Consider the following 20,885-nt stretch of genomic DNA (forward strand, 5'->3'; position numbering starts at 1 on the left):
GAGGGGCTTGGGAAATGAACTCTCATTTCTCTTGTTTACATGTGAGTTTGAGCATTGCTGAACAAAGTCGCTTAGCACCACGTCTGTGCCTTTCATCTGCTGTTCTTGCCGCAGTTGGCACGTACCATATTGGCCAATGTGCAGCAAAGAAAATCGTTTTTGTGTGTGACATGACTAGCCTGTACTTATGCACATATGCAAAAAATGAGGAGTGTCCTCCGGGAAGTGGATGGTCATGAAAAAAATCCGTACCATCCCCCAGGAGCCCGCCTCTCTTCCTCCTCTTCTTACCAAAATAAAAGTTAGAAGGTTTACGTAACAAAACCAGAGTTGTTTTCTGCCAAGTATTACACACGTAGGCTCTTCTTCCAGCAAAATCCCTACTGCGAAGCTGGAGCTAAAGCAGGTAGGATTAATTTTGTATCTGTACTTTGCATTTTTTCCATCGCAGCAGTGGTAATTGGTCTCTGTGCGCTGCGGAGCCCGGGAGGTTTGACATCCGCTGTAGAGGAAAAAGTATTGTAGCATTTATTTTATTTTATTTTGTAATAAAGAAATTGTCGAATTTCACAGTGTGTATGTGATGCTGTGACAACGCAGCTCATTTGGGAAGCAGTGGATCATTCAATTAATTCTTTTAAATGTAATAAATTTCAGCAAAGGGAGAAATGCAGCAGAGACTGTGCTTGGGCTTTGGAGGGATCGGGTTTGCAGCAGTTCTGTGGCTCGAGAGGGCTTGCCTTACACCGTGGGGAGTCAGGGGCTTCAGGTGGTTTCCCAAGGGTTTACACACTTGAAGCTGGACAATGGTGTGCTTTGCTCCATTTGCTCGTAGCTTTGATGTCTGTTTCTCTCTGGGCGATGGGTTCTCCCCTTCCATGGGAGTATTTTTGCTTCTTGCCATCTGGGTTCTCTCTCTGTTACCCGTCACCTTTGTGCTGTACCTCCTCTTGTTCCTCTTTCCCAACAAGAGCTCTTGATTTCTCACCTCTTCCTCTGACTTGTTTACATTTTCACTGCTGTTGGGCCCAGGCTTCCGCTGCAGTAAAATCTCCCGTGGTATCAGCAAGCAACAGAAACTTAATTAATCTGTAAATGAGTGGGGACAGCATGCTTGTCCAGATGGCTGCTTTCATGCTGCAGTGCCAGAAAATCCTCCCTGCTTCTGCCACTGCCCGTAGCTGGCAGCAGGACTCCATCAGTCAAGCAGAGAGATGCCTGCCTTTCCACACCGTGCTGCTGTCCCTGTGGCCTGCTGGCACCAGCTCATATTTCGTGCCTGGTCTGGGCTCCGTGTCCTGCTCACCCCTGGGGTGTCTGTCACTGCTGGGTCTCCAGGTACAGGGTAAGCTCCTGGGGTGCCTGCATGGGTGTGCTGCTCCTGCCCTGCAGCCAGGATGGTGTTTGTTGGCTTTCTGCTCCAGCTGTGGGCCCTGCCATGCTGCCCTCGTCCTCAGCTCTCTGCACAAGCTCTCATTTGGCCTGGGCAGTCCCTCCAGTCTGCTCTGTGGTGCTCAGCCACGTCTTGGGGCTCACCTTGCTGCAAGGAGCAGCCACGACCCCTTCCAAGGCCTGCAGGTTCTCAGGGGGCACTTTATGCCAGGCAGGAAAATGCCATCATGGGCCTTGGTGCTGCCTCCAGGAAAGGGGTTCGAGGGGGAGAGCAGCTTTGTGTCACCCCACGGCTGCTTCCCTCGTTAGCAGAAGCCCAGCCTGGGCACAAGCACGGGCAGGCACCCAGTGCAGTGTCAGATTTTCCCCTTGGCCCAGCTTGGTGGCAGCTCCATCTCCTGAGCTCCCTATTTTTAACACAGGCAGGCTGTCAGCTCCCAGCCTGCCCCATTGCTTTGGTGGGCAGCAGCAGCCTCAGCACCAACACAGAGTGAGCTCTGCTACACCTGGCTGCCTGGGCCCGACCTGTGGAGGTGATGTCAGGGCCTAGAGCAGAGTGTGATGTGCTAAGTGCTTCTAGGGAGATGGCGGAGCATGCATCCCCTGGCTTGCTGTGCAGGGTGTGGGCACTGCAGTGGGGCTGTGGGCCGCAGGGCTGGCTGCTCACACTTGGCACCTTCCTGTGATTTTATGTGGCATTTCACCACGTCCCATCCTTAAACTAACAAAAAGTTTCAAGATTCTCTACTTTCATAGCTTCAATATCTCCTAATCGTTGTTGCCTTATCTTAAAGCTGCTTCCTCAGCAACCTCCCCCGAGAGCCGCAGCCTCAAGTTCAGGCCCCATGCTTATCTACTGGAGATCCTCTCCCAGGCTGACTCCTCATGAAAAATATGTAATGCAGGGCAAGGTATGTATCTGAGCTGGGAGCGAAACCAGCTAAAGGTGCAAAGCTGTATGCTCCTCACTCATTTCAGGCTGATTTTTCTTTTAAAGACAGCTGCACCCTCTATGGGTTAACTTGTGTTCTACCTCTTGTTATTTAAGGCTTGCATGGGTATTACACGTGTCCTTTTAAAACACACAAGGAGATATCAAACAGATGCACTTGCTTTTCATGAGAGAATGGTTCTTGGTATGTCTTACAAGTGCTAATCTGTGTTAAAAAGATAAACAGTTGTGATAGGGGTTCCTATTACTTGAAGTTTGTCATACAATCATTATACTAACAGGGCAAAAAAACTTTTAGCACCTAATTAATTAAAACCTCTTTATACTTTTCTTAGATAATCCAGACCCGACCATTGATGTCCCACAGCACTGCAATTCTGGCTTCCTAGGAGAGAACATACACAAGGTTTTAGAAAGCCAAACGGAGCTGATGGGTTTTGTAACTGCAGTGTGATGTGTCTGAGGTGGTGCACGTCAAAAGATGGATATAGCAGTAATGGAGCGGTGACTACGTTAAGTTTTGGACTATAAAACCATCCTGACAAAGCTCTTGGTGCTCGGCTCACAGGATAATTATTTGCAGGTTTTAAACTGAAGATATTGAGTGGGCAGAGCTGGAATTTTCTGGCAAGAACAGCAGCTTGCTGTATGGTTCAAAGTAGAAAATTCCTGCTAACAAATGCAGAGCACAAAATGAACTAATATTGTTTATCTCATTATCGTGGCACACTGATTCATCAGCAGCCAGCATCTGCTCCCATTGCTGAGAGAATGGAGCAGCGGGTACCTATGCCAAAAGGGTTCTCACAGGCTGAGAGCACGATGGGAATGTAAAAGGGAACGTTGGAAATAATGGTCAAACATTAATGGAAACAGTTGACTGCTGCATTTCGCTGCGTGGAGAGCAGATTGCTGAAGAGGCTGAGCACCAGAAGGCAGCAGGGTGCTGGTAGATGGGGTCTCAAGGCTTGCCCTACCTACAACATGGGTTTCCTTGCCCAGCGTGGCTCCCTGCCGAGCCCCAGCAGGCTGCCAGCCATCTCCTGCTTGGCCCAGTGTCCTTCAGTGTGATGGCAGCAATGCTGGGCTGCTGCAGTGCTGGCCTGGGGACAGCATGCTGTTGAGCCCATGGGTGCTGGCAGCACAGGGCTGATGGCACCAGCCTGCCCCAGGAAGGCTAGGGATTGCAATTTTGAGATTTCCACGGGACATTTCCTCCGATAAAGCTGAGCTGTCTCACTGCAGTGCCAGCCCTCTGTTAGAGAGGGCGTGCTGGAACCGCTGCTGAGGCAGCGATGCTGTGGGTAGGGTGGGGGTTTGCTGTTTAGGACTGCCCATGGAAGCAGTGCTTGCTGATCCCTGCTGCAATCAGTGTGTAGCTGTGTCCACAACGGTTTAAACACAGGGCTAAACTAAAACTGCTTCACTGCAGCCTTGAAGGAGCGTAGATGCAATCGTTTAAAACATCCTGGTTCACCCAACTGATTTCCAGTAACCTAGTTTAGTCGGGTTGAAGAGCTGCCTCGTCTGCAATGCCTGCAGCAGAGGGCAGTCTGCAGCGTGAATGCATTACTGGGACTTTGAAAACAACGTGCTGTGCCAAGGAAGTACTTCTAGGACAGGATATAGCTGTACAAGGACGCTGAGATCCCGTGCAATAAACACACCCCTCTTTTCTTAACAAAACCAGACAGCACTGCAAGGTGTCATTTCATTACAGTAGCTGTGACAGTTCTGAATGGTTTTGATGATACAACTGTCACGCTTCTTCCACAGCACAGCTTCAATTTCAAGAGCACAGAAGTTGGTTCTGAACAGACAGATGGCCCTCAATCAGCATCTGCCACAAATGACATCTTGAATCTTAGGTACAAGGTATGATTCAAACCTGACTACTGGAGGTGCCAAGAAAAAAGATGATAGCCTTTGGTGCTGCAGTCTGTTGCCCAGCTTACTCCCAAGACTTGACTCTCAGCACTGAGAGCTGACAGCAGGGTTCAGAGATGACAAATGACAGGAAAATAACACAGTGTGTGAGTCTGAGTTCTGCCCAAGCTGTCTCTGTGGAAGAGTCAGCACTGGCCCTCTGCAGATGCAGCTCTTTGGTCCTAGAAGATATAGGTCACACATGGCATTAATGGTTTATCCTCACTGTTAAAGTATGAATCTTCAGCAAAAGGATAATTATTTTAATTAGCTCTCAGTGTTGTACTGTCTGTGGAGAGATGCTTGCCTGCCCCCAAGAGCTTTTGTCTCAAGGAGCACCCTGAAGTGGAGAAGTCGGCTGTGTCCCTAGGGCACAGATAAGAGTACAGCAGGATAACAAAAGAGCTGCCATTGCCCAGGACAGTCTTCACACAAATAAATGCCCCCTCCCTTTCCTGCACCATCTCGTTTGCATGTGTTAACATCCCTTTGCTTCCCCCGGGTGCATACCTGGCTCCTCACACAGACACTCCAGAAACAAATCAACTCCTGAAAAGCCTGGTTTTTATTTTCCAACTCTAGCCGCCCCTCGCTGATCACACAGGTCTTCCCTGGAAGGAAAGAGCTATCCCTAGCAGTTCTTTACCCAGCTCCTCGTGCCTTCCTCCAGCACTGAACTCTGCAGAGAGCTCCCTGAAAGTCACACACACTCGCCGCTGCTGGATGTGCCTGCGGTGGATGGCATGTTTCCACTTGTAGCGTGCATCACCGTACAGCACCAGCAGAGACCGCCGGGGTAAGTGAATGGCAACAGTCACTTCCTTCCTCGGGACAAGCCTTGGCGACAAAGGGCAGCTGGGTCCCCGTCTGCCTGGGTTTTCACATGGTGATGTCTGCGTAAGAGGCCCAGGGGGAGTTAATTCCCCGTTTTCATTACTGGAAGTAGGAAATAATTGGATGATGTCCTCTGAATCGCAAGACATGGACAGCACAGTTTTTGAGAGCAAGTTTAAGCTAACCAGACGCTCTCCCCACAGCCACCAATCATCAAAATGCGGGTCAATGGCAGAACCTCTTTCTGGCCTGTAATCCAGATTGCACTGCTCAACAGGCAAGAAACCACCTAGCACAGAGCAGGCCCCCATCTGTGCCACAATCCTTTTAGTAAAACTTGGCAAGCCAGTAAAGCCACCAGCTTTTAACCTCTGTTTCTTGAAGTTCACTTTGGGTCCATAATCCTGTTGGAAAAGAAGAGGGGGAGGGGAAAACAACGTTAAAGGAAAACCTGATCCCTATGCAGTCGAGGCTTTGGAGTTGTTGTATTCCAGTTCCCAAAATCACAGAACCATTAAGGTTGGAAACAACCTCTAAGATCACCAAGTCCAACTATCAACCTGTGCCCACTGAGACGTGTTCCCCCAGGGACGGTGACCCCACCGCTTCCCTGAGGAGGGGTGACACTGATTTCTCTCTGGAATTAGGTTTCTCAGCTGTAAGACTGAGAAAAAAAACCCTTTACCTCTCACCTAAAGACCGTGTGAACTTTAGAGCCCAAATATGCAATGGCGGGTACTGAACGTAGCTGCAGCCGATTTTAATTAGAAGCTCATTCTCGTGACTGATTTCAGAAGTTTCCTGAGAAGAGCTTTTGATGAAATATGTGAGTCTGAAATCCAGAGGGATCTAAGAGCAAACGTGCTTCTAAAGCCAAACCTGCTTCTTCCGGCCGGACTGTGAGGGCTTCCACTCATCGCGGTCCATCAGTTCAACCATCGCCGCTTCCTCATCCTCACTAATGAACTCCTCTGCCAAAAACACCCCCGGGAACGGAAACGCCCAGCCAGCAAACTGGGAGCGCTCGTCGCCTTCAGCTAAGCCCGATGCCGGACAGTAAACGAAACGCTCGTCCCCCTGCGGAAACAACAAGCGGTGACAAACCCGGGAGGGGGGGACGCTCTCTCAAGCCGAGCTGTTTCCCTCTCCCACCCCCCCGCAACCTCAATGCTGCAATGCGGGAGCGGCCCGCAGGGGCTGTGAGCTCCGGGTAACGCAGACAACGCCTTCACCCCGCAGCGATACGAAGCGCGGCCGCATCCCGCCCCGCTCCGGCCCCGCCCCGCCGCCCCCTCCCCGCTACCTGCGTGGGCGGAGCGGCCTGCGCGGGCCCCTCGCAGAGCAGGCAGGAGCGGATCCCCTTGCAGCCGCAGCCCGGCCCCGTGCTGCCGCTCACCGCCGCCGCTTCCTCCTCCTCCTCCATCCGGACGCGGCCGCTCTCTTCCCCCAGCCCCGCCCGCCCTCGCGGCCCGGCCCGCTGCAGGTGAGGGGACGGCGGGCACGCGGATCTGGGCGCAGGCCGCGCGGCGGGTACGGCGGAGGCCTCGCTTTCCCAGCGTTCTTCGCGGCGCCGCCCGGGCATGTAGCGCTGCTCGGCGCCGCGGGGGCTGCTGGGAGCTGTAGTGCCGCGGGGGCGCTCCGGGCCGCGGCGCTGTGGGTCAGGGCCGGGCCGGGCAGCGCGGGGAGGAGCGGAGCGGTCCCGGGGACGGCCCGGCCTCGTGTCCGCGGTGTGACGCGGGGACGAGCTGCCGCCGCTCCGCCGCTCGTTTTGGGCGCAGCCGTTTTGTTTTCGTCCTTAACGCCGGGTGATGTCCCGCCCGCTAAGGGCCGCATGGGCGCGATTCCTGTCTGTATCCGGAGGGCATCCTGGAATGTGGGGCCCGGCTTCGGGCGGGCGGGGAGAGGTTTACTGTAGGGGAGAAGTTGTTTACAGTAAGGGCAGTCGGGTGTTTCTATGGGTGGCAATCAATCCGGTTTACCCGAGTTTTAGGGAATGCAGAGGCTGTCAGCAAGGAGTCCGTCTGCCCGGGCAGTGCTGTGCTCTGTGCCATCTCCCCCGGGGAAAGCAGCTGCCGCGGGTGTGCTCGTCCTGGTCGCAGGGGAGTTCCTGGAGCAGAGCCTGGTTGCACAGGAGAGGGCCTCGATGATGAGAGCCATCACAGTGCAGACAGCTCGCATAGCGAGCTCCCGGGACGGGCTGGGTCAGCTCTGCAGGAGCATATGCTCACCTTAATGAACACCTCCGGTATTCTCATCTCAGCCATAGAAAGAGTCCTTCACACTCAGCAGCAAAAGCAGCAGCCAGCCTCATAGCGTTCGTGTCTCCCTTTTGGCCTCAGTTGCAGAGGACGTCCCCTCATCCCTGTTTGTTTTCCCAGGGGGGCTCCAGGAGGAGGTCCGACGGCTGCTTGGTGACTGCAGCAGAACGGTGAAGATAAACATGTCAAAAATTACTACAGAACTTCTTTTGGAAAGAGCGGTTCCGAAATCGACGAGGCTCCGAAAGATTGAGACGCTGAAGTAAGTGCTGGAAATTTCCAGATGAGTGCAGCACGGGCGATTCCCCCTTTTAAGCATTTTTAATAAGAGAGATGATGCTCTCAGAGCAGGATCAGTGAGCACAAGTGGAGCTGCCACGATTACCACCCCACCACGCGTGCTGTTTCCTGGGTTCTGATTTCCTAATGCTAAGAAGTGCTCCTTCCTTTCCCCCAAACCACTTCTGTCTCCAGTAGCAGTTGCTCAGTATAAATAGGAGATCTGCTTCCAGTCTGGACCTGCAGGATTTTCTTAATGTTTTGGCATTATGTCCGTTCCCTTTATGTTCCCCTCCATCACTTTGCTCTAAATCCAGTTATGTCCCTGTGTGAAACACTGCAGAAAGGGAGAATGAGCTGACATGCTTAGCAACCTCAGAAGCAGTTTTATTGCTCGGATCCTCTCAGAGGTCACCAAACATAATAAATGTCTTTCCAGAAGGTAAATAACAGTGGAATATTTTAAATGGAGAGCTGGTCAGTTGCAGTGACTCATCTAGCTGATTTCTGGCGGGCATCTGTGTTGCTTTTGTTGCTGATGTAGAGCTCTGGGTTTCACGTGCACTCGTTAAAGTTACTTCTTTTAGTTGGTCCTGTGCTGAAATATTTTTTTTCAGAGAGAAACTCGAAAGTTTTCCCCAAGAGTGTCAGGTAACAAGGTGATGTTGAGGTGGCTGAAGGAGTGAATTTCTAGAAGCAGTTTTTCCATGCAGCTTCATGCCACCATTTTGAAGGGTAATGTTTCTGAAAGCCCATTTGGGGAACACTGTGCTGAGCCTCTCCCACACTTTGTGTCATGCTCCTGCTTGGAGTGGTGGTACAGCAGTCACTCTCAGCATTGCAACTGAGTTCTGTTCAGCCTTCCATCCATACTTGGGTTAGTTAGGCCTCTGAGATGATGAGTGAGAAGCAGTCTTGCTTTCTAAATTGATGTACCTATTTATTTGCATTTTCTATATATGGTCCTTTATTTACTAGTCATTATAGAGGCAAATCTTGTTTGTTAGAGGAACTCAGGCTTGTATCCTCAGGAGACCCTGGCTGACAGTGCTGGAAGTTCCCTGTGGACCTCAGCAAAATGGTCTGATCAGACCTACACGGTGCTTCCTGTAAGCACAGTTCTCAGTTTCTCACTGAGGAGGGATGCTTTTTCCCTTCTCAGACCAGACTGAGAGGTGCCCCAAGGTGCAGCCTTGTACCCTGTGAGAGTCAGCTCTCGTTTTGCAGTGAAGTTCAGGTAGTTGATATTCTCTCTTCCTTTCAGCCTGTCCAAGCTGCAGCTGAAGACTGGAGACTTAGACCCACGTTTGTTTTCTCGTCTGAGGCACCTGCAGAAACTGGATCTCTCTGATAATTTATTGGACAAGTTTCCCAACAGCCTAACCCTGCCTGATCTGCGTGTCCTGAACTGCAACAACAACCAGCTGGAAGATGTCACTGCTCTGAAACAGTTCCCTCTGCTCGAGGAGCTAAATTATGAGAACAATGTGTACCTCACAGTGAGTTATTTCCCATTCTTACAAGACAACCATTACAAAGAGGGGAAAATAAATGGCACTTATGCCTAGTTCTTTAATATTTTTCGGCAGTAAGTGAGGACACCTTCGAAGCAGTCAGTGCTCTTATTCCCTGGGATGTGTAGAGATTGCCCTGCCTTGCAGGCAGGCCAGAGCCCAGTTTCACCACCACCACCACCTTGTGTTGGTGTCAAGTACTGCAGAAGTGCGATGCACTTGTCTGCGTTGCTGAAGATCCCAACTTGCAGGGGAATGCCAATTTGCAAGTGAAAGTTGTTGTTTGAGTCAGAAATGCCGAGAAGATTTTATGAAGTGCCCTTTCTCGAGTAAATACGTTCTGCTCTTCCTTGGGTTGTATTTTAATAAAGAACACTGGGTGTGAACTGAAGCAACCACCATGTGTACAATTTTTGTAACTCTACTGTCTTTCTAGCTCAATGATGATTATAAAGTGATGTTTCTTTTGCAAAATCTTCGGCTGCTCAATGGCAAGGACATAACCAAGCTGGCTAACCACATCAGGCGTGTCAATAGCCGTAAGCTGACCAGCAAGGTAAGATGGGCAGTGGGTTTTTTTTCACCTCTGAATACCTGCAAAGTAATTAAATGCTGTGCCACCGTATGAGCTGTGCTTTAAATATTACTGCTTTCTGTGGTCGCTGCTTGCATTTGTCTGCTCGTTCTGTTGCTACTCCTGCCTTCAGTTTCTATCAGTGTGAGGCCCCATTCTGGGTTTCCATAGTGCTGCTGTGCCTGACTCTGTAGGCTGCAAAACTGGCAGGAACTGACAGCCAGAGAATTCTCGTCTAGCAAAGAGGATTTGTCATGAGTGCTCCACGGGGGCAGGAGCAGTGAGGTCTGTGTGTGAGCCTCCAGTTTTCTAGGTCACTCAGTTGCCATGCAAATATGGAAGAAACGTAGTGCTTCCTTACCAGCTGCATGCAGCTCTTCATCTAGTTGATGTTACTGTTCTGGCTCCAGGAATGGGAGTTCAAAACCAGGCTCAGGATAGTCTTGATTTTCCCAGCGAGCGCCAGAAACAAGGATTTGTTCTTCTTTTGCTCTGCACATCTGTAGCGGTGGTGGAGAGATCAAATGTGTGTGATGGCTTATTATGCTCGGTGTCATACGGAGGACTTGGTGAGGGCTGCTTAGCCTCTAATCCTCCAGGCAGCTGGACGTGCTTGAAATGGTCAGAAATGAGTCACCAAACCCTCCCCTGTGCTGTTCATTTGATGCTGGTGTCTGTATCCCAGGTGCCTTTTCTGTTGTATCCTGCTGCTCCTTGGCTGCTGCTGTGTCTAAATGGGGGGGGGTGTAAAGCAGGGCCAAACACTGGTGGGTGTGATAGTACCTTCCAGAAACCCTCAGGTGGGAAACTGCTGATAGATGAGTGTCTGCTCGATTGTGCCCAAGGTTCAGAAGCCTCTTGGAGTCAATATATCTGTATTTATAAATGGTGATGGCATGTGTGTACTGTGCTTGTGCACACATTTGAACTACAAGAAGACTCAAACATCCCCATTGTCCCCTGCCTGTTACAGTTACCTGTCAGGTGCACTCTGGCAGTGAGGAACAGTGTGAGACTTCTTAAGACCACTTGCTGTGGATCTAGAGGCATGAAATCAGGTTTTGGTTCACGTAGAAAGTATGTTCTTTGCCACACAAACGTGGAGCAGAGGGACTGGATTTTATTGCACTGAAGTTGTGGTTCAAGTGCTGATCAAATAAATCGAATAAGTACCATCGTGTGGCTGGTGGAGCCACGGGGCTGACAGCTTCTGAAACATTTTTACAAGTACTGTTGTGCTTTCCTGCTTTGCTTTTCTGTGGTGTGCTGTTGAGTAAACCCAGTCCTTCTGCCTAGGTTACTGCTCACTGGAAAGAATTCTTCCGTGACCAGCTTCCTGAGAAGTACACAGCTGAGCAAGTGAAGTCCATCAAGAAAAAGTTCCTGAAGTCAGTACAGACTAATGTAGTGTATGGCCCCAGCTCACTTAGTGAATTCACCCGCTGGCGGGTAAGTTGCTTTTCACTCACCCTCCTTTCTTCTGGCAAGGGCTCTGCAGCCTGATCCTGAACAGACCTGGCTGAAGTACTGTGTGGTTTTGGACTCAGAGGACTCTTTCAGAAGGATGGTATTGGTTTTTAGCTCATTGTTTTGTTAAGCAGTTACAGGAGCACCAACACTAAATGTGCACCTGGATGCAGTGATTGTCATCAGACATTGGTGTTTAATTCACAAACAATAATGACACTTGTACTAATTAACAAGACTGTGGTATTCCTACTACTTAATTTTGCAAACAGCAAGTCACTTTAATGGCAGCCTTTATTTAGTCTTGATGCTTCCATCATGGAAGCTGTATGAAAGGAGAAAAGTTAGTGACAGGACTGTTGTTTTCCTAGTGAGTTTTGTTTATAACACAAGGTTTAATGCATCAGCTTCCATCACTCCTTTGTCTTGTGTTATTGCTGGGCTGTTCTTCTGTACCTTGCAAGTCCATGACAGAGTGGAGTTCTTGGATCAAATAGCACGGACCTAGTCAGCAACACAGACTGCCACTGATGTTGTTTGTGGAGGTGAAAAGTCCACTCCAGCAGGCAGTGTGATGCACTACAGGGTCTAAGTCTCTCTGGTTGCTGTCAGTCACAGCTGGGGGCTGTGGTCTGGATATGTCTGCACCCCAGGCTCTGAATGACCATCCTTTGAGACCAGACTGAAGCACCATGTACAAAGGCAATGTGAGGAACCCCTTTGCTTTCCTAGCTCTGTCAGTAGTGGACTTGGCCTGCCAGGCTGTCAGCCGAGGGCTGCCTCATTACTTGTGAAATTCACGTAGAATAGGGGAAGAACATACTAAAAGCCCAGCAAACCAACTCTTGTTGTGACATATCAGTTTGGCTGTGGTTTCTGATTGTCTTTCTTTTGTATGTACTTGTTTCTAAGGTGAAAATGATTGCAGAAGAGTTTCTGACTGGCTCACTGGGTCTGGAGATAAACACAGATAGTGAAACAGAAGAAAATATGGATGAGAATGAGGAAGAAAGTGCAGAAAGCTCCAAGGAAGCTGCAGGTGAGGTGGCAAAGGTAGGTGATTTACATTAACCATTTACTTTTCTTTTAAAATTAGATTTTAGCAAACTTGGTAACGCTTGTCAGTTTACTTTAATGACCCTGTGGTAACTGTAGGGGCAGTCTCAGGCTGCAGCCTGTGTTGAGCAACTGAGACCTATTCTTTATGGCCAGTTTCAAAGCCTTCTCAGCAATAAGAAGGTTGGGTTGCTATTCAGGAGGACAGAGCCGCTCCATTCATAGGAGACCCAAAATATCTCATGAATATAAACCAGCCCACTCTGCCCATCCTTTGGGGAAGCAATAGTTTTGATGAGAGAACTGGGTTGACGTGTGGCCAGACTGAGATGGTGTTTGTCTTCTTTGAGTTGGCTGCAGGCTGAATCCTCTCAGACCATGGGCGAGATTCGTTTTTCCATGTATGTAAATCACCAGTAACTGGGGCAGGAGAAGTGAATTGCTGTCATGGTTTCTGTCTCTAGGAGCTCTCTAGTCTGGGCTGCCTGATTTTTGGAACCTAGCCTGTGACTCTGGGTGGGCACTGGGATTTGAATAAAGGATCTTTCTTACTTGCAAAACACGTGTCTGTCTTGGGGAAGCTATAAATCTTCTGCATAAACTAACAGCATGCCTTTATAGGTTACGGTAACGCCCAGAAAGAGGAAAAGAAATCGTTCAAAATCACATTTTGGAAGGAAGAGGTCCAAGTCCCAGGCAAAAACCAAGAAGGAGACTGTATCTGATCCCAGAAATTCCAGTGAAGTGCAGGATGACCCAGCTCCTGATAAAGCAAGAGCATCGAGTGAGCCAGCTGAAGAAGCAACCCCTGAGCAGGGAGATGAAGGGACATGTAACAACAGAGAGCAGCTTCCCAAAGGGCAAAGCAATAGAAGATCCGGCCAGCTGACAGGGGAACAGAACAGCCAGGAGCAGGACAATGGGGTTGTTAACCTGACCCCAGTAAGGAACTCCAAGGGCAAGGTATGTTCATCACTCTCCTTGGGAGGTCTTCGGCCTCTTGGTTTAGTGGGAGGAGCCACTCTGAGATGTCAGCAGAGCTCTGATGTCTTGGCTGGCCAGATATGTTGTGAGTTATGGTTTTATTTTGTGGGCTTTTTTTTTGTTTGTTTGTTTCGTTTGAAATCTCTGAGATGTCAGGGAAGGTCCCCCGTTGGAGACAGTGAATTCTCTGCAAGGGATGGGACAGAGCAGCACTCTGAGCCTGTTCTTAGAAGTGGGACTGGAGTGACTTGCTGTCAGGTCAAGCTGATGGCTTCATGGAGGAGGGTGTTTCCCTCTCGGCTCTTATCATTGGGTTTCTAAAAGGGTTTTTCACATTTCTCTGTGAGAGCAAAGTTCAGTGCTGGGGTCTGCAGGGCACACCTTTTCTAAAACAGTTTATTTCTGTATTGGGAGACTTGAGCATTAGTGGCACCTTAATCTCTCCTGCCCACGAGGGCTGAAAAATACTCTGGTTTAACTCAGATTGTTGTGTTTGGTAAATGGTTCTGCCAAGGCAGTCACAAACCACTGTCAGGGGAATATATTTTCTAAATGTGGATGGTTTATTGTAGGAGGATATCAGTGCAGAGCCATTGCATTTTCTCCAGTGTCACAGTAAAGGCAACAGCCGTGAGGATTTTAAAACGCAGCTCTGGTCCTGTGTCTTCGAGCCATTGCTAAACTGTCCACCCAGGAAAGGTGAGCTCTTAAAGAGGTTTGCAGGATCCCCTGAACCACCTGACTCTGGAATCCCAGCAGACCCCATGTGTTAGACCCCAGCTTCTTCAAGCTGTAATCTCTGTTGTCAGGAAGAGTTTACGTACTTTGAACAGGTGTCTGGGAGAGCACCAGGCCGTGTGCAGACCTCACGTGTTATCCACGAACTCCAGGAACTTGTCACCTTTTCTTTTCATCTTTCAGATCCCGTTGTGAGTTGTTCCAGAACTGTGGCGACGTGTGGAGGGGAATCTGTCTGTCTGATCGACTGTGAAACAGGAGTGGTGCTGAAAAAGTATAAGGTGGCTACAGAGGTAGGTTACAAATACAAACAATAAGCATTGCAGGGAAGTTCCATAATCCATTGTAATTCCACGTGTCATAAACAATTCTGAAAGAAGGTTGCAAGCATTAGTGTGGACAGGCCTTAGAAAGTGCAGAGTAAATATTTCTTGCTTGTCCTTCTAGCCTGGTTTGTTTTCACTTTTTTGGATCAGTTTTATGCCTCTTTCTGGAAGAAAAAAAAAAACAAAACACGTGTGTGTGCATCCAGGCTGCTAAAAAAGCTTGACAGCATAGACCACTCAACATCCTCATTTGATAGATTGTGTTCTTCCGAAGGTGTTTTGAAATGCAGTGCTTATGCCTGAAGAGTCATGTCACTTCTCCTGGGTTGCTCCATGGCAGTTCTGTTATGTCTGAGCTAACAGCCTTCCTGCTGGCTCTCCTTCATGCTGTTCTTGGTTTCTTTCTAACCTAGGAATTCTTCAGTGTGGCATGGACAACTCTCCCAATGGTGATCAGTGACAGTCGGAAGAAATCGCACAATATCTTGGCAGCTGCAGGGAGGAGAGGGATTGTCAAACTGATTAGTGTGGCAGCTGACTTCTGCTATGGAGAAATAAAGGCTCATAAAAAGCCCATTGCCACCATCTGCTTCAGCCCAACTCGAGAAACTCACCTCTTCAGTAAGTCTGTAGTTCAGAATCTCCTTAGCTTCAGCCTACCTGTGCAACCTGGGCCGGGGAGCTGCTTTGGGAGGGGGTTGGACTGAATGATCTCTAGGGGTCCCTTCCAGCCCCTGCAGTTCTGTGAACTATCTAGAAGAGGCTGGGCTTTCTTAACAAGGGAACTGTCACCCTTGCAGGCAGGTGTGGGTAGCTGAATGCTTACTGGGACCACACACATTTATCAAGTACAGACAGCTCTTCTGCAGAGAGTTCCTTTTGGGTGGCAGTAGAACACAGCAGACTGACTCCTCAGCTGAGGTGCTGCAGCTCCAGTTTCTCACTCAGCAGCTCCCTGCCATGCCTGCTCTCAGGGTGGCTGCCACATGGTAGCCACAAACAATTCCAGTAGAGGATTCGTTCCGCAGGGACGGGTAAAAAGAATGATAGGCAGAGTGGCCTGCTGGGGGCCAGGCAGCAGGCAGCCAGCTAGCAGGGCTCTCATCAAGCATGGCAAGAGGGACAGTGCAGCATGTGTTGGCCTGTTGGATTTTAGGCACTGAAGTGCTTTTAAATCAATGAAAATCTTTATGGAGTTCTGTGCCGTGTCAGAAATTTCTGTTTTGAGTCCTGAGGCAGAAGTGAGCCACGGGAGGGCCCACAGAGACTCAGGCTTAAGAAGTGGTGGGAAATGAACCATCATATTACAAATTACAGCTGCATTGTCAGCTCTGTGAAGTAAGCTGTTATAGGGACGCTCAGACCACACCTGCACATTGTTCCTCTTGCCTTCAATTGCTCACATCCTGGAGTGGTTAGAGTGCTACATGGACCATTAAAAGTGGGCAGCTGTAGAGTACACTTTCCAAGAGTTTGCTCAGCAGTGTAAAAAGTAGAAACCTAAAGAGATTGGGAAGTTGCTGCTACGTCCGTGTAATGCTTAGTGGTGAAGGGTTGGTGAGCTTGACAGTGTTGCATCTTTGGAGATAGGACAGTAATTTGTTTGATTGAATGCCAGCTGATTGGGATCCTGATTACTCAGAATACTCTCTTAGCCTTGTTACTGCTGCCACTCAGTCAGCTTGGTGACAGAGGCAGTAAGTCTTTTGTTTCATATCCATCCCCAACTTTCCTAATTGGAGCAAACACAGACGTGTGGAATACAGTGGAATCTGCCTGAGAGCAGGGACTGGAACACACATTATAGGCTCCACCAGAACCCATGACCAAATTTGAATGCACACTAATTAATGATCTCATGAAGCCACAGCTTGGTAGCAAACACCAAGAGCCAAACTTCCCTTCTGTCTGCTTCTCTGTGAGCACCGGATAAGAATGCAAATGACTGAATGTGGATGTTTGATAATGTCTGTGGTGCTGAGCCCAGAGCCTCAATGGCTGCTGCTGTGCTTTAATGAGCTCTGTGATGCCCCAGGTTTAGTGTTATAGCCCATGACAGGTAGAATTGCCAGCTAGTGTGAGAAGAACCAAATGAGCAGTGGAAGCAGTGATGTCAGTACCTGCTTCTCTTCTGTGTCCTACAGCTGCATCTTATGACAAGCGAATCGCTCTCTGGGATATTGGGATTCCAGATTGTGACTACAATTTCAAAGCAAGGTAAAGGTACAACAAACAGATGTGGTCAGTCCAGGAGCCTGTAACTATCACTTTGCAGCACCACTTCACTGTTCTCTTTTTAGCCAGCTGCTGGTACTGGAATGTTTGTCTGTTCCCTTACGGATTGCCCTGGTCCCCACCTGCCCAGAGCAGTACCTGCTGGCTGGCTGTGAAGAAGGCTGCTTTACCTGGAATATAAAACTGGAGAAGGAAGAGAAAAGCAGGTGAGAGCAACAGTTGCTTTCTGTAACAACAGAAGTAGTCCTAGCTTTATTTCCAACAGAGGTCTGTGCAAGGGATGCAGCATGGCTTACCAAACTTAAAGGGAGTAGAACAGCAGTCCCTGAAGCAAGCAGGCTTCTGGTGAATTAAAAAGTCCAGGTATCTGAACAATTAATTTCACGTAGGAGTTATCTGCTTTATCTGGAGACTGACACATGGATTTCCATTTATGGGGTTCTGTATCTAAGTGCCTTTTCAGTGCTGCTTATTCAGGGCCTGAATTATTTCACCCTTCTTTCCCCAGGCCTTTTGAAGTCACGTTCAAGTTTCCTGATGAGGAGGGAGAAATGTCAACATCTCACAGGGTTGACGGTTTGGCTTTTCTGAATGATGATGTTGTAGGTGAGTATAAGCACAAAAGCCAGGTCCACAAAAAGTCCTCAGTGTGGAAGGCTGAAGCAGAGGAAGTAAATGGGGTGTAACTGCATCTACTGTAAATTCTGGAGGGCTACAGTGAATGGAGTTTCCCTCTAGACTCACTTATCTTTCCATGATGCTGAGGTATGGAATCATGTCTGAGCAGGGCTGGAAAAATGGACTTAACAGAGCAAACTCTGCTTAGCAGTGCTGAAGTGGAAGGGAAGAACCCTTTGCTGTTCAAGGGCTGCTGGAAGCCCCTTGCAGAGGATTGTTGTTGGACTCCCAGTTCCCACAGTTTGGAGGCTTTGTAAGGCCTAGGATGGGTCTTTCTGAATAGCTTGTGCTTGTTCCACAGTTTGGGAACATGCATGGGACTGAGAATCCCTCTGAAACCTCCAATTATCCTGAAATAAGGTAAAAGAAGTGGAAGCTGCTGTCAGGTCCCGTGTTTTGAAAGCTACCTTCTGGATGGACTGCCTTCCCCAGCTGTTTTGAAGCACTTCTCAGCACCTGACAGCATCTTCCACCTTTCTTCTCTAGTTTCCAAGAGCTCCAAACCAGGATGCATATACTTATGGAGCTGGAGTCGGTCTTTTGACACCAAGGGGAAAGGAAACCAGCGAACAGTGTCTGCAGTTATTCTAGCTGAACTGGAGTGGTCCACCACAGACTTGTCCTATCTCACACTCAGCACCTGCCCAGGTAGGCAGCGCCCTTCCTCAGCACTCCCAAGCAGCAAGGCTGCACCAGTCCCTGCAGCAGAGGCAGCCGTGCTGGTCAAGGTTTACTTGTTTATGGTTGCAAATCCCTCCCACCCATTGGAGGAGCCTGTTGTTAAAAGCAAAGGAATGGATTTAATTCCCAGGCCAAGAGAGTGCAGCTGCCCTGCCACCTCTGAGCAACAGGAACCTTTAACTTGCAGCACTGCACCCCCAGCACAGTGCACTAACAGGCACCTGCTGCATGTAAATACACGAGGCTGTTCCTTGGCTTTTAAAGGCAGAGGTGTTTTACCCTGATGGGTTTTATTTTTGGTTCAGAAAGATAATTCTGCTGGAATGTGATGTTGTTCGTTGAGGCTAAAGCTCTGCCTTGAGCTCAGCTCTATAAAAGAATGGACCCTCAGCTCCACTCTAGTTTTCCAGCTTCTTCTTTTGGTCTTACAGCAAAACTCTGTGTGTTCTGTGGTGATGAGAATGGAAGTGTGTGGATATACCACCTCTCAAACTACACCACAGCATGGAGCTCTGCAAAGGGAAAACACTCAGACAAGAAAATCCCACCCACACAGGTAGGTCTCATTTACCCTTTGTTAAGAGAGCTGTGTTTCCCTTCCTCCCCAAGCAGCTTCACACCACAGCATACCTCACATTCACAGCCAATTAAAAGCAATCTCCAGTGTGTGACCAGGGCTGCCTCAGATCTCACACACACAGTTGTGACACGGATTACGAGCTGCAGAGCAAATCTGTTCACTCCTGTGTGCTGCAGCTTGAAAACTTTTCCTAGGAAAAGGCCTCTCTGAAAAAAACGTGGTGGTGAAACTATACAGCTTGGCAACACAAAGCTGTTCCTGCACTGCCGTGTGCAGCCACTTCAGCAGGGCTGGCATGTGCACTGGCCTCCCTCAGACAGGGGAAGAACCTTTCTCTTCAGCTCCACTGTGTTGGTAGTGAAGTGACCCCTCTGTTCCAGAAGCAGATGCCACCAAGGCCCAGTTGTCAAACCAGGCTTTGCAGTAATTAATATTCACCAAGTTTCAGAGACAATGATACCAATCGTTTCTACACAAGCTCTGTTCTCCTTGTAGATTCTCAAGTGGCCAGAGCTCCGAGCAAATGGGGAGCACCTGAGTGAAGTCTACATAAACAACGTGATAACAGACCCAACTTTCACTTATCTTGTTGCTCTCACTAGTGTGAACATTACAGCAATTTGGAAGAAGTCATAGTTACTTGTTACAGGATTTCATTCCCATGTTTTGAAATAGTGCAGTATTAGTGACTGTTAACCCATGTAACCATAAAGTTTTCTAGACCAGCTGTTACGTGCAAAAGAAAAAGGTAAAGAGTTTGTTAAACACATCCAGTCATCCAGTTTCTTTTACTGTCAGTTTACACAATTTGTGCATTTGTTTTATAGAAATGACACAATAAAACTAAATAACAAATCTGTTGGCAGAATTTAGACTTCTTGAAAGGGAAAGCCAGAAATGAGATTTGCTAGTGCCACTCAGCATCTCCTCATTCTCCAAGTGTAGTCAGATTCAGCAGGAGCCTAGCTGCATTAAGGCTCCAATTGGGAATGTAGAAATCATTTTAGTGAATGAAGCCATCAAATCAAACAAGACTTGTAGATACAAACCTCCCCATACAATACTGCTGTCAAAAATAAATGGGACAAGAAGGAAAGCAATTGCCATGAATGAAGGTTTAAATAAAGCATTCAGCTTGTAGACACATCCCTCTTCAGCAGAAGTACAGTCCAGGCTAAGTGTGATAATTTTACTCAATTCCTTCCTGTTTGTCTTTGATGGCAACCTGTAAAGCACACAAACAGAACTGTCACTGAGCTGGAGGAAGATTTAAAACACAGATCTCATCAATCTCGTGTCAAATACCAAAACAACTGCAGGATAAAGTGTAAGCAGCTGTGTAAGTTTCAGCAGCCAAGCACGTAGTACTTAATGGGTTGGAAGGGAGCACAAAGATCATCTAGCCCCTGTATCACAGCCAGGGTTGCCAGGCACCAATTCAGGCACCAGATTGTGAATGTTTTAATTAAAATCAAATTGTTTTCTATGCTAGTAAGACCATGAGAAAATCAGTGGATGAAATGTTACAGAGCACCCATGTAACTCTTGCAGGGCACGTCAACAGCCCTCAGGAGGAGCCTGGCTTGCAGGGAGCTTTTCTGAATAGCTGCAAGCCACGTGGCTTAGATGAGATCATTGCCATAAGACAACATCACCTCTGGGAGAGACCATCCCTCCCTTTGGGTCAAAGGATGAGCTTCTTGCAGCTGAAAGAAATGAGCTCACCCTGAATCTCTCCTCCAGGAGGGACAGCTCACTGATCAGATCCGTGATGGCGTTGGTGAAGGCCTCCTGGGGGCTGTAATCTGGTGTCGTTTGGACACGGATGATGATTTTGTGTTCCAGGGGGTGTGGGACCTTGTACCCTGCAAACAACACCTGGGGGTCTTTCAGTAACTGCCTGGAAAGGAAAAGCAGTGGTGACCAAGCACGCATTAAATATGTATACATCTATATACCCAAGCTTAAGAAAAGCCCCACTCTAACCAGCCCCCACATTTCCCCATCCCTTCCTCAGCTCACGACTTGATGATGTTCCCCAGCGTGTGGTCCTCCTTGTTGATGGTGAACAGGCAGGCGTTGGGCACCTTGGTGTCCTTGTTGATGGTGATCCTAAGCAGCAGAGGGGCTGTTAGGGCAGGGCCTCGCTGCATACAACAGCCTGGGCGGCTGTAGGGGGGACGGGTGTGGACTCCGAGCCCGTGCCCCCACAGCCCCCCACCCCAACACCCCCGACAGCCGCCAACCCGGCTGCTGCTCACTTTTTCTCGCCTTCAAAGAGAAGGAAGGACTCGAAGGCCGGAGGAGCGTTCATCCCGCCGCGCCTCCCGCCTCCTCCTCCTCACCGGCGCTGCCGCCGTTCCCAGCGCGCCACTTCCGCCCGCACTTCCGGTGACAGCGCCCCCCTCCGG

The 20,885-nt window shown here is 49.0% G+C and overlaps 3 protein-coding genes across 4 annotated transcripts; 1 reads left to right on the top strand and 2 right to left on the bottom strand.

Annotated features, from left to right (window-relative positions):
* Positions 1-4,812: 4,812 nt before the first annotated feature.
* Positions 4,813-6,713, bottom strand: ALKBH4 (alkB homolog 4, lysine demethylase). The gene is made up of 3 exons (XM_065731788.1): positions 6,408-6,713; positions 5,984-6,181; positions 4,813-5,508 (listed from the first exon to the last, which is right to left on the bottom strand). The coding sequence occupies exons 1-3, from the start codon at positions 6,684-6,686 to the stop codon at positions 4,867-4,869; spliced, it is 1,119 nt and encodes a 372-aa protein (XP_065587860.1). The 5' UTR covers positions 6,687-6,713; the 3' UTR covers positions 4,813-4,866.
* Positions 6,520-19,329, top strand: LRWD1 (leucine rich repeats and WD repeat domain containing 1). Of its 2 annotated transcripts, none has more exons than XM_065731778.1 (16): positions 6,520-6,587; positions 7,483-7,624; positions 8,906-9,140; positions 9,652-9,711; positions 11,026-11,178; positions 12,109-12,249; positions 12,874-13,215; positions 13,809-13,935; positions 14,158-14,267; positions 14,714-14,921; positions 16,445-16,517; positions 16,601-16,741; positions 17,044-17,141; positions 17,700-17,861; positions 18,326-18,450; positions 18,970-19,329. In XM_065731778.1, the coding sequence occupies exons 2-16, from the start codon at positions 7,545-7,547 to the stop codon at positions 19,108-19,110; spliced, it is 2,196 nt and encodes a 731-aa protein (XP_065587850.1). In that variant the 5' UTR covers positions 6,520-6,587; positions 7,483-7,544; the 3' UTR covers positions 19,111-19,329. The 2 variants fall into 2 exon arrangements, with proteins under 2 accessions (XP_065587850.1, XP_065587849.1); XM_065731777.1 differs by having other exon boundaries at positions 6,536-6,587; positions 9,592-9,711.
* POLR2J (RNA polymerase II subunit J) lies at positions 19,231-20,862 on the bottom strand. Its single transcript, XM_065731790.1, has 4 exons — positions 20,736-20,862; positions 20,497-20,586; positions 20,200-20,374; positions 19,231-19,699 (listed from the first exon to the last, which is right to left on the bottom strand). The coding sequence occupies exons 1-4, from the start codon at positions 20,786-20,788 to the stop codon at positions 19,664-19,666; spliced, it is 354 nt and encodes a 117-aa protein (XP_065587862.1). The 5' UTR covers positions 20,789-20,862; the 3' UTR covers positions 19,231-19,663.
* Positions 20,863-20,885: the final 23 nt, after the last annotated feature.

This window comes from Cyrtonyx montezumae, unplaced genomic scaffold (assembly GCF_038088225.1).
Source record: "Cyrtonyx montezumae isolate F1298 unplaced genomic scaffold, pur_monq_1.0 scaffold_15, whole genome shotgun sequence".
NCBI lineage: Eukaryota > Metazoa > Chordata > Aves > Galliformes > Odontophoridae > Cyrtonyx > Cyrtonyx montezumae.